Below are 15715 nucleotides of genomic sequence, written 5' to 3'. Positions count from 1 at the left end.
ATAATTTATGAGAGATTTATAAAATTAAATAAAAAATTTTGAATCATTATATGGATGAGGTTTAAGATTTGTAATTTAAGAATAGTAGTAAAAACATAAATTTATTTTTTTATATTAAAGTTGATGTAATATGCATGAAGTTATATAATTTATAATATGGATCATTAAAAAAAACTTATTTAAAATTTTAATTATTGAAATTATTTCAATAAATTTTGTTGCCAGAAATGAAATTTCACTCCGAACGAAGCGTTCGGTTTAGGATTCTAAAACCATGCAACTCGATCTGCGTATTTGAGGTTAGGTTCGAGGTTGGGTTCGGACAAGAAAGAAGAAAGACGACAAAACAAACAGTCTGGCAAGGAATAGCAAAATCAATTATTTTTTCCATGTAAAATTGGATTACTTTTTCTCTGGGTCGTATCTCCGCTGACGTCAGCGCTCCTCCATTTTGAGTCACTTGGCGGAGACGGAATCCAAAGAGGGAACTAAGCTCACCTCACACGGTGTGACAAGAGCGGTAACGGCGATTTCGAGTTCCCAAGGCGGCGATTTCTGCTTGGTAACTCCACTCCATTGCTGCTGCTCCTCCTTCGACTGTTCTGTTTTAGGGTTTGTCGACCCTGCATTGCCCTTTATCGAGGTGGTTTGCTGGTTGTAGCTCGACGCCTTGGGCGGATACCGTTGTGTACTGCTCCTTTGCACCAATGCCGAAGATTTTCGGGTTTTCCCGTCGCCGAACGAAACTGGGAAGGTAGTCTTCAGATATTTGCGTTTACTGAGCTACGCTACTTGTGTGCCTCATTATGCTCTTTTGATGAGAAGTTCTCACCTTGGGAACCTTGGATTATAGAATATGGTTTTTTTTTTTCAATGAATGTCCTCTAGGATGCGATAGTTCGGGACTGATTATGTATTCATAAGTTTAGCATGACATAACTTAGGGTCTCTGATTCCGCTTGCATTCTTTATTGATGCAAGCTATTATCATTATCCCTGTACCACAAAGAGTTATTCATCGCCATTTTCTTGATGAACACTCTCTTTGCACAGTCAAAAATCATGTGTGATCTTTTGCTGAAGAGGCTGTTTTGCCTGGTAGTTCTCTTCATGCTATTTCTAACTGACAAAATACCCAATGTTGAAGAAGTTCAACTGCTGTCAAATTTACTGGGTACCATTGTGCAGGTTGAAAGTCCAACTTGGAGACCCTTTGCAGGGCACTAGAAGTCCCATTCGATCATCTAAACAGCTAAGCCGTTCCAATGCAAGAATTTTGCTAATAATTGTTTAGCTATATTCTATTTTCTCCACTGAAGTAATTAGATTGAGGTGTAATTTCCTAGGAAGAGAATGTGGTAGTTGCATCATCAAGTGGCCGCTCTGATGGCCTTGATTGCCGTTACTCATCCCGTACATTTGATACACATAATTTTAGCGTTGGGAGTACAGAAGAATGGAGCTCATTGCCAACCTATGGCAACAAACCAACTCCTCGATCCCATGTAATTGGTACTCCAAACTTGGGAACTTCGTTATTTTCATATAACTTACTCAGTAAATATCACATGTTGTAAACCTTTATCTGTTTTCTTTTCCTTCAATAGCATGCAGCAGTTGTTATTGGGAGCAAAATGGTGGTGGTTGGCGGTGACTCTGGCCATGGTTTGTTAGATGACACTCTGGTAACTAACTCTTATCTGGGTTGAAACTCATATAAAAAAATTGTTCAGTCTTCATTCATTGAACATACCAGACAGAATTTCTAGCAGACTTGTGATTTGAAAGTCTCTTTTAGTAAGACATTCAGATGAATTTCTACTAACATTTAGGCGATTTAACCCTCACTTTCTTTATTCATTTTAGGTGTTAAACTTGGAGACACTTACGTGGATGACTACTGTTTCAAGTGTCTACTCATCATCTGGTGGGGTTGCTTTAAAGTTCCCTGCATGCAAAGGTCACTCTTTGGTACGATTCTAATGTCTTGACCTACAAATATTCATATTGTTTGGTCAAGCAGCCAATTATATCCAAATTCACTTTATATTTTCTAATTTAATTGAAATTCTTATTTGTGATATTAGCATAGTGTAGGTTTGGTCCCGTAACCTGACATAAAGTAATCTAGATCTGATACTTTTTTTATCTGCATTTTCTGTGTATCTGTTGGATTTATTGCCATCAATGTTGAGTTTGCTGCATTCTGAATTGTATTTGTAATATGCTTTTACATGATATTATATGTGCATGAATGATTCATAATTGCCACAACTTATATATTATGTTCTAACTAAGATGGGAAATAATTAGTTTAATTTGTCTTGTTGTTTTTGGGAGTCTTGACACAGTGGTAAAGTTGCTGCTGTGTGACCCGGTGGTCACGGCTTTGAGTCATGGAAACAAACTATTGCAATATCTCTTGCAATGCGGGTAAGACGGTGTACAATAGACTCTTCCCTGGACTCCGCATTGACAGGCGTGCACTGGGTTATCTTTTTTTATGTTGCTTTTGGGAATATATTTGGCTTGTTTTAATGTTGCTTTCACATCATGCATGTTCAATTGGTAACATAGTAGGCATCAAGTCTCTAATATTCTGTGAGTGAACTGGTGAATCAAATTACGCTCACTTGGCGATATGGTTTCTCAGCTGTTGCTTCCCCTTTTTGCTTGTTTATCTGGCAACACATTTAGTGACAAGAAAAGTCTCTAATAGTCTGAGAGTAAATGGCCATTGAGCAAGTTAATGCTTACTGCTAGAGTAACTGATACTAATCACTGGGTAATTTCTATACTTTCCAAGGACTTCTGCTGTTTCTCTGGAAGGATAAGTTAAGGCTTATGCACTTTTGTTATGTAGGTTTCATGTGGAAAATCTGCTCTCCTTGTTGGAGGAAGGACTGATCCTCCAAGTGACAAATTGTCAGGTTGTTTTTTAGTTTTCATTTCCTGATCATATTGACTAATTGCGGATTAGTACACTCAAGACAATTATTGTTGTTGAGGCTATTTTGCATTAATTTTTTTTTTCAGTATGGTCCTTCAATGTAGAAGTGGAAAGCTGGTCACTTGTTGAAGCTAAGGGAAATATTCCGGTAATTGATATATGATACTTCCATTTATATTTTTAATTAGATTACTTTCATATTTTAGAATGTTTTCTTCGTTTAATCTTTATTTGTTTAGCTTTCAATAACACACTCTTTACATCTACAGCAGCAATGTATCTTTGTAGAGTAAATGCCCTCCTTTTATTTGAAAATATTATGTCTCCTAAGACGAATACTCTGTAGTGGGACTAAAAGCTCAAAATCTTATGCTCTTATCTAATTCTTTTACTTGTTTGGTTGCTGGTTCTATTAACTCTTCACAGCCATGATTTAAATGCTTAAATCCCTTTCATATTGGTTGAAATGCATTAATGTAAATTCTTGTAGAATTTCAGGTTGCTCGCAGTGGCCATACTGTACACAGAGCAGGCAATGTGCTTATCCTTTTTGGAGGTGAGGATATGAAAGGAAGAAAACTGAATGATCTCTACATGTTTGATTTGAAGTCACTCTCTTGGCTTCCTTTGCATTATAAGTAAGTGAGATTTCTCTCAATTTGTATTTTCTGTGTGGAAATTAAATCTGGGTTAGAATCATTACAGTAAATCATGAAAAGAAAAAAGCTTGAAAGAAATATATCATTAGAATGATGGTAGTAGAAATTTGGGGCCTTGTTTTAAATGACTTATTTGCTTGAAGTTAATGCTTGCCAACTTGAAATGCATAGTTGTTTCTCTCTTTGAAATTGCATGATTTTGGATAAAATATTTATTAGCCATTAACCTATTGATGCATCTATATTCTAACAATCTTTATTTACAGGGGCGCAGGACCTTCAGCGAGATCAAATCATGTAGCTGCTCTTTATGAAGATAAATTGCTCTTTGTATATGGAGGGCAATCAAAATCTAAGATTCTCCGTGATTTTTACTCTCTAGATTTTGAAACAGTATGTCAACCAGTTCATGTTTAGTTTATTTTGGACAAATAATTTAATTAACAAATTTTTCAGGAGAAAAAAATATACATCCCATGACTCTTCTGCAATTGATGACAATTTGGTTTGACATCCTAACTGATTTGCTATTTTACTATTCAGATGATATGGTCAAGAGTCAAGGTTCATGGTCATCACCCTTCACCTAGAGCAGGATGCTGTGGTGCTCTTTGTGGAACTAAATGGTACATTATCGGTGGTGGAAGCAAGAGAAGAAGTATGAATCTACTATAACATAGAATAGTATCGCATATTTAGAGTTGATCTCTAACAAATGGACCATATCTTGTCTTGATTCTTCTAATTGCAATTACCATTGTTCAAATAAAACTTAATTAACTCTGTTTCAAAGACTTGGCTATGATTAGTGACTTAGAAAAGCACATAATGTGAGTTTTATATCTGGATAAAATTCAATAGCTAACTTCAAATACAGAGGCTCTTGGTTGGTTGTTATCATATCCATTTCAACAATAATGCTGACTTGAGAATTAAATGAGTATTCTTAATCTAAGCAGAAGAAGTCATGTATATTTTAGTCTATTAGGATCTGGATTGTTATGAATCATCTTCAGAAACAAATTTTGGTTATCTAGCAAAATTACTTGATCCTACAAGCTCGAACATTTATTACCTATGGTTTAGCATTTATTGACCTAATGACGACTATCATTCAATGATTTGTTGGCCTTATTAGCTCTAAAATCTCTATTGGCATGCCAAGCCAGGAATTGAATTGATTGGAACAAGTGAACCTACTATTCATTATAAATCCTTTGAACTTTAGTTTGATTGAAAAATTCAAAGAACCTATCCTCTTCTTTTTTTCCATTTTCTTTTCCCATTCAATGACTCTGGCTCCTTGGTACAAAATATTTTCCTGTAAGCAAGTCAGTTTAGTCTTTATTGGTTTATGGTCAGTTGGTTGAAATATTATACAATGTGTGGATTGCACTATATTGACATGGTTTTAACAGTTGATATATAATGATTAGTCTACATTTTCATATCTTGAAATTCGAAGAGATTATTTGCAGGACATGCTGAAATCCTCATCTTCGATATTTTAAAATTTGAGTGGTCTACATCAGTTATGTCACCAAGTGTTTCGGTGATCACTAATAGAGTAAGTTGCTATGGTCTTTGTTTTGTTTCCTTTGGCGTGGACGAGGAGTACCTATCATCACATGCTATTAACTTCTTCCACATAAATGTTGAGATTAAATCTACTTAAAATTTTCTTATCCAGGATTTGTACGCATAAAAGGCCTTAGCTTTGCAAGTTTCATAGTTTCACTTGCAATCCTTGTATAGGATTTTTTTTTTAAACTGCACATGACCTACACCTTGTCATAGTTCCAACGTCTTGGCCCTTTAGGAGCATGTCCCAGCTCGATCATTAGTTTCATTCTTGAATAGTTAATAAGAATATTAAAATATTTGAAACCAAGTTTGAAGCAAATTAGTACTCTATTAGGACTCCAAAAATCTAAAGGGCAGGCCAGTGCACGATGTTCTCGCCATGCAGGATCCCGGGGAAGGATCCATTGTATGCAGTCTTCCCTTGCTTTTTGCAAGCGTGACCTTTAGTCACATGGCAACAACTTTACCGTTGCGCCAAAGCTCCTCTTCACCCCAAAAATCTAAAGAAGTTAAATAAATGGTGTAGAAACACATTTATAGATACGATTAAGAAAACATAGATCTAACACAATCATCTTTTTCTGTCCATGAATTGTAATGGAAACAAAGAAAGAAAGAAACTAATAATAAATTTAAATGGAAATCAGGAATGTAATAAAGAAAAAATATATAGATGAAGGAATACAAGCTTGTCTTTGTCAATGCTAAAGAACCATTGGTAAGCTTGAAATCAATGTATGAATTGAGTTATGTAAGAGTAGTGAATAAGTGAGGGTTACTAGAGATACATTGAAAGAACTTTGAGTTAACCATCCATGTAAAATGTATAGTGGAATTTATCAAAAAGGCAATAAAAATATCTTCATAAGAGAAAACAACATATACCTGAGAAAATGCATCTATTGTAATGTAACCTAGATTAGAAGAAGACGGGTATGCTACTCTGTAGGTACTGTGATAATAGAGCTAGAGTCTAGAGGATAGGATCATATAGATCATATTCAGTAGTTAGTTGACTGTCTCATACAAATGATGTGTAGAGGATAACCTTGTGGATAACCATGAAAAGATTATCAAACATCCTTAATATTCCTAAGTTGTTGGTGCAAGGAGCACCAGATGATCGAACCTGAGTTTTGATAATGACAAAAGGTTCTAAGTTAAGTGTTATTGTTGATCTAATAAATTAAACTAAGTGTGCTGGAAAGTCCTAAGTGATCTTACGTAAAAGGAAAGTCCTTGCTACGGTTAGATAGTGAAGTCCTGGTTCGGGGGACTGGGCAAAGTCTTGGCAGATTGACGATGTTAGGTAAAATCCTAGAGTTTAGGACACTAGGTGAAAATCCTAGGTGTCGCGGACATCAAGTGGAAAATTGGACGGGTCGGGGATCGAACATCCAGTATGAAGTCTTGACGTCTAAAGTCTAGATGGTCTGAAGGACCGGTTTGGTAAAAAGTAATTTCTCCTGAGAGGAGTAGGTGATGATGCGTTCCCCGAAGAGGGAACAATAGACGTCGGTTTGACCTAGAGTTTCAATGAAACTCAAAGTCAGGACCGGACAGTTTGAAGGCTGTCAAATTCATATTTTATATTGTTTATTTGCCTGGACTAACATTTTTTTTTTGCAGAAAGTGAAGTGCTGAAAAAAGGTAGTTCAGGTGTCCAGAGGGGATCTGGGCGCTCGGAGTCCAGCCTCCCGGAGCTGCACCGCGCGCCCAGGCAAGTTTTGATGAAGGATCATCTCGGGCAGGTGCCTTGCCAGACACCCTGGTGGTCTGGGTGCTCGGAGCACCTTCGTGCGCTCGGACGGTTGAAATTTGATCGACTTGCTGAGCTGGAGTGCGATGCCTAGCCCACCCACGTTAGTGGTCCAGCGCCCGGACGCAGATTAACTTTAGGGACGAAGTTTCAAGAGAGCTTGCCATGTCAACACGGTCCAGGAAGGAGGGGATCTAGGTGCTCGAACGGCGCTATAAAAGGAGGGTTCACCAACAACTTCTACACATCATTTAAAAGATCTTCCGCTTTTGTGCGCTGCTCAGAAAGTATTTCCACGATGCCTGAAAGCTAATCCGACGATGACTACGTTCAAGATTCATTTCTAAGACATCAATATTGCTTAATTTTAAAAGTTACTTGTTCTAAATTGTAATTCGCTTTTGTAATTTTTTGATTAACTAGTGATTGCCCAAAGAAAACACTTTTACGAGTGGGTTTTGGAGTAGGAGTTGTCGCAGACTTCAAACAAAGTAAAATTTGGATTTGTTAGCATTGTTTCTTTTCATCCCTTTCTTTATTCCGCTGCGCGTTTTACTCTAATTGATTTTAAACGAACGTGAAAGCCACGAGCGCTATTCACCCCTTTAGCGCAACGATCTTATAATTGATATTAAAGCGGGGCTGCTTCGAATCGGTGAAACCATAATTCAAGCAACTTTTTCATGGTATTGTTTTTAAGTTTTTCGGAATCGGTACGATTACCCCTTCCAATCAATTTTTTTTGCAATCAAGTTTTTTCGTTTCTTGAAATTGGTGCAACACAACTCGAGTTCTTTTAATTTTTTATAAAGTAATTTATTCTGCACGACTAATCCAAGACCAAGTTTTCGAACAAGTCTCCTTGTTTTATTATGTACAAGGTTTGCATTTCGAATGGCATATCAAGAAGGCTACAGTACCGCACACCCACCACTCTTCTCTGGATGAAGATTTCGGCTACTGGAAGAGCTAAATGAAGTACCACCTCAAAACACAAATCGAAATGTGGATCTTCATCCAAATCGGCTTCGCATTTCCACTCGACGGCACTGGAAAACTGGAACCAAAGTGTAATGAAGAAGATTGAAGTCGATGCAAAAGCAACCTAGAACCCTTCAATGTGGCTTAACTAAAAAAGAGTTGAATTGGGTCGGTCCCTTCAACAACGCCAAGGAATTATGGGAAAAACTAATCGAGTTACATGAGAGGATCTCCGACACTAAGGTAAGCAAACGAGACTTACTTTTAAATAAGTTATACAATATTAAAACGCAAGATGGTGAGTCGGTAAGTCAACTCGATGCTCGGATCTAAGACTTGCTTAATGGACTACATGCGATCGGCCAGAAGATAGAGAATCGTGATATAATAAGGTACGTGTTAAATGTTTTTTTGAGGAATACCTTGTGAACATCGATGGTAGATGCTTACAAACTATCTAAGAACCTCTCTTTAATTAGATTAGACGAGATATTTTCAGAATTTGAACTTCATGAACAGTCTAATGTACTTCTGATTAAGAAAGGTATTTCGTTGGTTGCAGGTACAAGCAAGACAAAGGAGTCTAGGAACAAGCGCTGGACCAAACCTGAGTTCGAAGACGAATCAGACTTAGAAGATGATGACGAAATCAACGCCGAACTTGTCAACCTAGTACGAAAACTATACAAGAAAAAGAAGGGATTCACCAAAAGAGAATTCAAGAAGGTGATTCAGTTAAAGACGACGCAACCAAGTCCAAAATCAAACACAAAGGTCAAGTCCGATGTCACCTGCTACGGCTACAACAAAATGGAACACATTAAGACGAATTGTCCAAACTTGAAGGAAGTGAAGAAGCAACGAAAGAAGAAAACACTACAAGCAACATGGGATGAGTCTTCATCAGAAGATTTCGATGAAGATCTCGAACAGATGAGCTTCCTCGTACTTTTAGCCCGAGAACAAGTCATCGAATTTGAGTCCAAGACAAAATCGGAAGCTGAGTTCGAGCGAAGCTATGGATCCGTATCTAGTTCATAAGGTTCAATATTTCTTTAATTAGATCGTATAATTTAATCTTCTACTTGTCTAGAAAATTTGATTAAATTCAACCTCCGGTCAAGTCACTCCAAGAGGAGGTTAAAACCCTCAAGGAAAAGAGTAACCCAAGTTCATTAACCGAGGAGACACAAATTGAAACTCCAAGTCAAGTCCAACTTGAGGAAGAAAATTCCAATCTAAGAACTTAAGTTAAAGAATTTAAGAAAACATTGGAACGATTCACTTTGGGTTCCAAGAACATAACTTGATTCTTGGGAAACAAAGGATCATATATAACTGATCTGGACTTGGTTATAAGGTCAAACATAAATTTAAATTTTACCTGTTTCTTGTTAATCGAACAAATAAAAAGGTAATCCAAGTTTGGGTCCCAAAGTCTAACTTGGTTAATTAAGTTGAGCTTGATCAATATTGAATTCCTAAGGATCAAATCCATTACCTTGATAGACCTTATCAAAGCTATGATCCAAAGGAAACCAATAAAAAGAGTATCTTCATTATCAAATAAACTTGTTTAATGTTTATTTTACCGCTTTCCTTATGCATGTTTAGAATAGGATAAAAAAGGACTTAGGCTTGATCGACACTTATTTAGTTAGATCAAAGATTCTCAGAAAAAAAATAAATATTTAATTTCTTTAAAAGATTTTGTCTAGAAGTGGTTGTTGCCAATATCCAAAAAGGCTTAATGCCTCGTCACACTGAAGTCAATTATCGAAATGAATATTTAATTAACTAACTGTTAAACCTTAATCCAACTCATATGTACATCAATACTTAGATTTTAATCTAAATTGAAGATAAAATTAATCATTTAACAAAACTTATAAAGTTTTTAATCGACAATCTATAAATGGGTGAGATGAATTTAGGTTTAAAATAAGTCAATTTAAACCAAATCTTATTAAACTCGAATTAACTTAAACCAAATCTAATTAAACTTAAATCAAATTAAACTTAATCAAACCAAATTAAACTTAAATCAAACTTAAATTAACTCGAACTTAACTCAAATTAAATCAAATCAAATTAAAACTTAAATCTAATCAAATTAATTTAGATCAACTTAAAATATAAATCTAATTAATCTAACTAAAACTTAAGTTAAAATCAATCAATCATCTCACAATTACCCATAAGTATAACATGATTGACAACTTAAAATAGGTGAGATGGAAAATGAGGGGTTGAATTCAATCTATCTTATAATCCGTCAAAATTGGATCAAAATCAAATACTTGATGTGTATGAACATAATGATTTAGACCAATGGATGTTGGATAGTGGATGCTCTAGACACATGACTGGAGACTGATTGAAGTTCATAAGTTAAAATTCAAGAACTTAGGGTTAGTTGCGTTTGACAACGATGAAAAACTTAAGGTAATCGGTAATATCAAATTGAGTTTCGATTTTATTATCCGAAAAGTCTTATTAGTTGATAGATTTAATTTTAACTTATTTAGTATAAGTCAACTGTGTGACTCTGGATACTTAGTGATTTTTTCTAATTTTGAATATTTAATTGAAAATGTTGAAATTCTTGAAATTACACTTAAGGGAATTAGGAAAAATAATATTTACACAATTGACCCATGCACCTCTTCACTAAAGTGTCTTTTGACACAACAAGAGGAAATCAAATTGTGGCACAGGAGATTGTGTGACACTCACATCAGATTCATTTAAAAAATGAGTCAAAATGGCTTAGTTAAAGGTTTACTTAAATTAAAAAATTTTGTAAATACAATCTGTAATACTTGTCAACAAGGTAAATAAACTAAGACAACCTACAAATCAACAAACCTAAATCGAACTAACTCAATACTTGAGCTCCTACACTTAGACCTATTTAATTCACACGGAGCTAAGTCACTAAGTAAAACCAAAGCTACTTAGTTATAATTGATGATTATTCAAGATTTATTTAGGTAAAATTTCTAAAAACTAAAGATGAAACGTTTGAAATCTTTAATAATTTTTGTAAATTAATAGAAAATGAAAAAGATGCTAAGATTAAGAGAATTAGACGTGAAGGGGGATTCAAAATCATAAGTTTATCGAATTTTGTCAAACTAATGGATATAATCATGAATTTTTATGTCCTAGAGCTTCCAACAAAATGGTCTAGTTAAACAAAAAAATATAACATTACAAGAAGCTGCTAGAACGATATTAAATGAATATAACCTAAGTAATCAATTTTGAGCAGAAGCAATAAATATAGCTTGTTATATTCAAAATAGAATCTTAATTAATAAATTTTATAATAAAACCCCTTATGAAATATATTACAATAAAATATTCAACCTAAATTATCTAAAAGTTTTTTGATGTAGAGTACACATACTAAACACTAATGATTATTTTGGCAAATTTACGTCTAAATCAATATCTAACATATTTTTGGGGTACTCCACAAACAGTAGGGCTTATAGAGTTTATAACAAAAATACCCTAAAAGTTGATGAAACAATCAATGTAATTTTTAACGAATAGAATAATTTACCTAACTTAATCAATGAAAATAATTATCAAATTACAAGAAGCATAGAAGATGAAGAAAATGATAAAATTAGACTTGAATCAAGTGAATCAGAAGAACCAAGTGTTGACTCTAACATAAGACCATCTAGGATAAGATCTAGTCACCTAATCGATCAAATTTTTAGTGATTTAACCCTAGGAGTTCGAATTCGATAATCTTATAGAAATCTAAGTGAAATAATTCTTATTTCCAAAATTAAATCCAAAACTATAGAAGAAGTTCTACCCGACCCAGATTGAATAATTATGATGCAAGAGAAATTAACTTTATTTGAAAGAAACCACGTAAATTTATAATTGATATTAAGTGAGTCTTTTCAAATAAACTAGACGATATAGGTGAAATAGTAAGAAATAAAATTAAACTAGTGGCTAAGGGGTTTAATCAAGTAGAAGTGTTAGATTATGATGAAACTTATGACCGTAGTTAGACTTGAATCCATCAGATGCCGCTAGCCTATACGGCACATAAAAGATTCAAGTTATACCAAATGAACGTAAAGTCCGTGATTCCTCAATAGGTTCATTAAAGAAGAAGTTTATGTAAATCAACCCCATGATTTGAAGATTTGCACCACCCAAATCATGTCCTTAGGTTAAAGAAAGCTTTGTATGGATTAAAACAAGCACCTAGGGTTTGGTATGAACGACTATCAACATACTTAATGTCTAAAGGATTTAACCAAGGCTAAATAGACCAAACTTTATTTGTTAAAACCTTAGAAAAGATATTTTAATAGTCCAGATCTATGTAGATGATATAAATTTTGGCTCAACTAATACAAAAGTTTTAAAAGAATTCATTAAATTAATGAAAAATGAATTTAAAACGAGTATGGTAGGAGAATTTAATTTTTTCTAGGATTACAAATAAAAAAACAAAAGAGGGAATTTATGTTTATCAAACAAAGCATGCTAAAGAATTAATTAAGAAATTTAAAATGAAAATTTCTAAAAATATTAATACTCTAATGACAAATAATGTTAAAATTGACTTGCATGTAAGGAAAATCAGTAGATTTAAAATATTATGAAGTGTAATAGGAAGTTTACACCTAACCCAAGTCGACTTGATATTTTATTTGCGGTATGCGTGCTAGGTACTAATCTTGTGCAAAAGATCATACTTAACTAATGTAAAAAGGATACTTAGATACATTAAGAGGACATAAGTGTAGGACTTTGGTACCCTAGGACTAACACATTTGACTTAGTTGGGTACTCAGACTATGCTAGATGCAAACTAGATAAAAAAAGTAAATGGAAACTGTCAACTGAACCTTAGTAAGCTGGTCTAGTAGAAAACAACATTGTGTTGTCCTATCCACTACTAAAGCGGAGTACATAGATATGGGTGAATGTGCATCTCAATTATTTTGGACGATGCACACTTTAGAAGATTATTAATTAGAATATAAAAATATAAAAATTTTAATTGATAATATAAGCTTAATCAATTTAATCAAAAATCCATGCACCACTCAAGGACTAAACATGTAGAGGTTAAGCATCATTTTATAAGGGATCATGTAGCTAGGGGTGATATTATACTTAAGTATGTTGAGTCCAAGTTAAATTTAACAGACATTTTCACAAAACCCTTATCTGAACATGAGTTCAGTACACTTAGAAGACAATTAGATATGTACTTAGTAGAATAGATTCTAAAGATTTTAAAATCATTATTTTATTGTTTGACTTTTAAAAAATTTATAAAAAGCCACCGACGCACGAAGCTCCCACTACGCGGGGTCTCGGGAAGGATCCGTTGGATGATCCTTACCTTGTTTTTTTACAAGAGACTTTTTAAGATTCGAACATGTGACTTTTTGGTCACAAAGCAACAACTTTACCGTTGCACCAAGGCTCCCATTCTACTTTTCAAAAATTATGTTTTTTTTAAAAAATATATTATCTCTTCAAAAATCTTATTAGCTTTGCGTTAGGTTACCAGCCAGCATCAAACTATGACAAATATTCAATGAATGAATCCATTAAATTATTGTGCTAATGCTAGGTTGTTCTCCGGAAGGAACACGCGTTGCAGGGACCGACTGTAATGTTTCGGCAAGGATCGCTACATCTCCAGAATTCGGGTGTAGTGCTAAATATGCAAGATTTCACATTACAGGGTCCGACTGTAACGTCTCAGCAAGGATCGCTATATCTCCATGAGAACTTGGGTGTAGTGTTAAATAGACAAGAGTTCTCACACCATAGGTTGGATAAGAACAAATATGATAAGAAAATTAATAATCTAAGATTTGGAACATGGAACATAGGAACTCGTAAATCAATGGAGGTAGTAGATATGATGATTAGGAGAAGAATTAGTATTTTGTGTGTACAAGAGACAAAATATACAGGAGAGAAGGCAAAGATGATAGAGAACTCAGCTTTTAAGTTATGTACACTGGAAAGAGTAAAGCAAGAAATGAAGTGGGTATTATTGTAGATAGTTTGTTAAAGGATGAAGTTGTAGGAGTAGTTAGAAAAGGGGATAGAATTATAGCACTTAAGATAATAGTGGCGAAAAAACTATGAACATAATTAGCGTATATGCACCACAAGTAGGATTAGATGAAGCTACCAAATTAAGGTTTTGGGAGGACTTAGATGAAATATTATAAAATATTCCATCAAATGAAATGATTTTAATAGGAGGTGATCTAAATGTGCATGTCGGAGTGAAAAATGAGGAATATGAGAGAGGACATGGGAGTTATGGATTTGGAACGAGGAATGAGGAAGGGAAAACTATATTAGATTTTGTGATAGCATATGACCTTATATTATCTAATACATTTTTTAAGAAAAGAGCAGAACACTTAATCACATTCAAAAGTGGGAATAATAAATCGCAAATTGACTTTCTTATGGTTAGGAAGAAGGATAGAAAGATTTGTAAAGATTGCAAAGTCATCCCTGGAGAAAACTTAACTATCTAACATAAGGTAGTAGTGTTGGATATACGCCTCAAATATAGTATCAATAGAAAGAAAATATATACAATTCCTAAAATTAAGTGGTGGAAGTTAAATGATATGAAACAAAATATATTTAAGGAGAAGGTAGAAGTACAAACATTAGGTGAAATATACGATGACTCTAATACAACATGGGATAAGATGGTATTAAAGTTGAAAATAGTAGCTAAGAGTGTACTCTGTGAGTCAAAGGGGCATGCGCCACTAAGTAAAGAATCATGGCGGTGGAATGAGAAAGTACAAGAGAAAGTGAATGAAAAACGAATAAGTTATAAAGAATTATATATTTGTAAGAATGAGGAAATTTAAAAAAATATACAATAGCCAAGAAAGAAGCTAAGAAAGTAGTGAGTGAAACAAAAAATGAAATTTTTGAACGGTTATATCAAAAATTGGATATAAAAGAAGGGGAAAGAGATATTTATTGAATAACTAAAGTTAGAGAAAGGAAAATAAGAGATCTTAGTCAAATAAAATGTATTAAAGATGAATGTAATAGGGTATTAGTAAACGATGGAGAAATAAAAGAGCGATGGAAGAGGTATTTTCATCAACTTTTTAATGAAGGTTTAGGTGACCAACTTAACTTAGGTAATTTAAGTAAGTCAAATGAGCATAGAAATTTTAATTTTTATCGTAGAATTCAAACTTCAGAAGTAAAGCAAACTTTAAATGAGATGCATAGTGGAAAAGCTGTTGGACCAGATGATATTCCGATAGAGGTATGGAAGTGCTTAGGGAAACAAGGTATTGAATGACTTACAAAATTATTTAACATGATATTAAAAACGAAAAAAATGCCTGATCAATGGAGGATAAGTACTCTAGTTCCCTTATATAAGAATAAGGGAATGTACAAAATTGTTCAAACGATAGGGATATTAAACTAATGAGTCATACTATGAAACTTTGGGAGAAAGTAATAGAAAAAAGATTAAGGAAGGAGACTACAGTGATAGAAAATCAATTTGGGTTCATGCCTGGAAGGTCGACAATAGAAGCTATACATCTTCTTAGATAATTAATTGAAAAATATCGAGAGCAAAAATAAAATCTACACATGATATTCATTGACTTAGAAAAAACTTATGATAGAGTCAGAGAAAATTATATGGAGAATTTTAGAAAAGAGAGGTGTTAGCGTAACATATATTGAATTAATTAAAGATATGTATGAGGATGTAAT

The 15715-nt window shown here is 33.9% G+C and overlaps 1 protein-coding gene across 1 annotated transcript in view; it reads left to right on the top strand.

Moving 5' to 3' along the window:
* The first annotated feature begins 468 nt into the window (after positions 1-468).
* Positions 469-15715, top strand: part of LOC122011057 (acyl-CoA-binding domain-containing protein 4-like) — a 30321-nt gene continuing 15074 nt past the window's right edge. The window contains exons 1-11 of the mRNA XM_042567498.1: positions 469-754; positions 1189-1267; positions 1347-1505; positions 1608-1685; positions 1867-1971; positions 2864-2930; positions 3037-3098; positions 3449-3588; positions 3876-4002; positions 4153-4267; positions 5088-5176. Of these exons, the coding sequence (XP_042423432.1) occupies positions 708-754; positions 1189-1267; positions 1347-1505; positions 1608-1685; positions 1867-1971; positions 2864-2930; positions 3037-3098; positions 3449-3588; positions 3876-4002; positions 4153-4267; positions 5088-5176 (1068 nt within the window). The 5' untranslated portion in view covers positions 469-707. The remainder of the gene's footprint in view (positions 755-1188; positions 1268-1346; positions 1506-1607; positions 1686-1866; positions 1972-2863; positions 2931-3036; positions 3099-3448; positions 3589-3875; positions 4003-4152; positions 4268-5087; positions 5177-15715) is intronic.

The sequence above is a fragment of the Zingiber officinale genome, chromosome 8A (genome assembly GCF_018446385.1).
Source record: "Zingiber officinale cultivar Zhangliang chromosome 8A, Zo_v1.1, whole genome shotgun sequence".
NCBI classification, from domain to species: Eukaryota; Viridiplantae; Streptophyta; class Magnoliopsida; order Zingiberales; family Zingiberaceae; genus Zingiber; species Zingiber officinale.
Note: the sequence above shows the minus strand (reverse complement) of the source record. Positions and strands in the feature narration are given on the sequence as shown.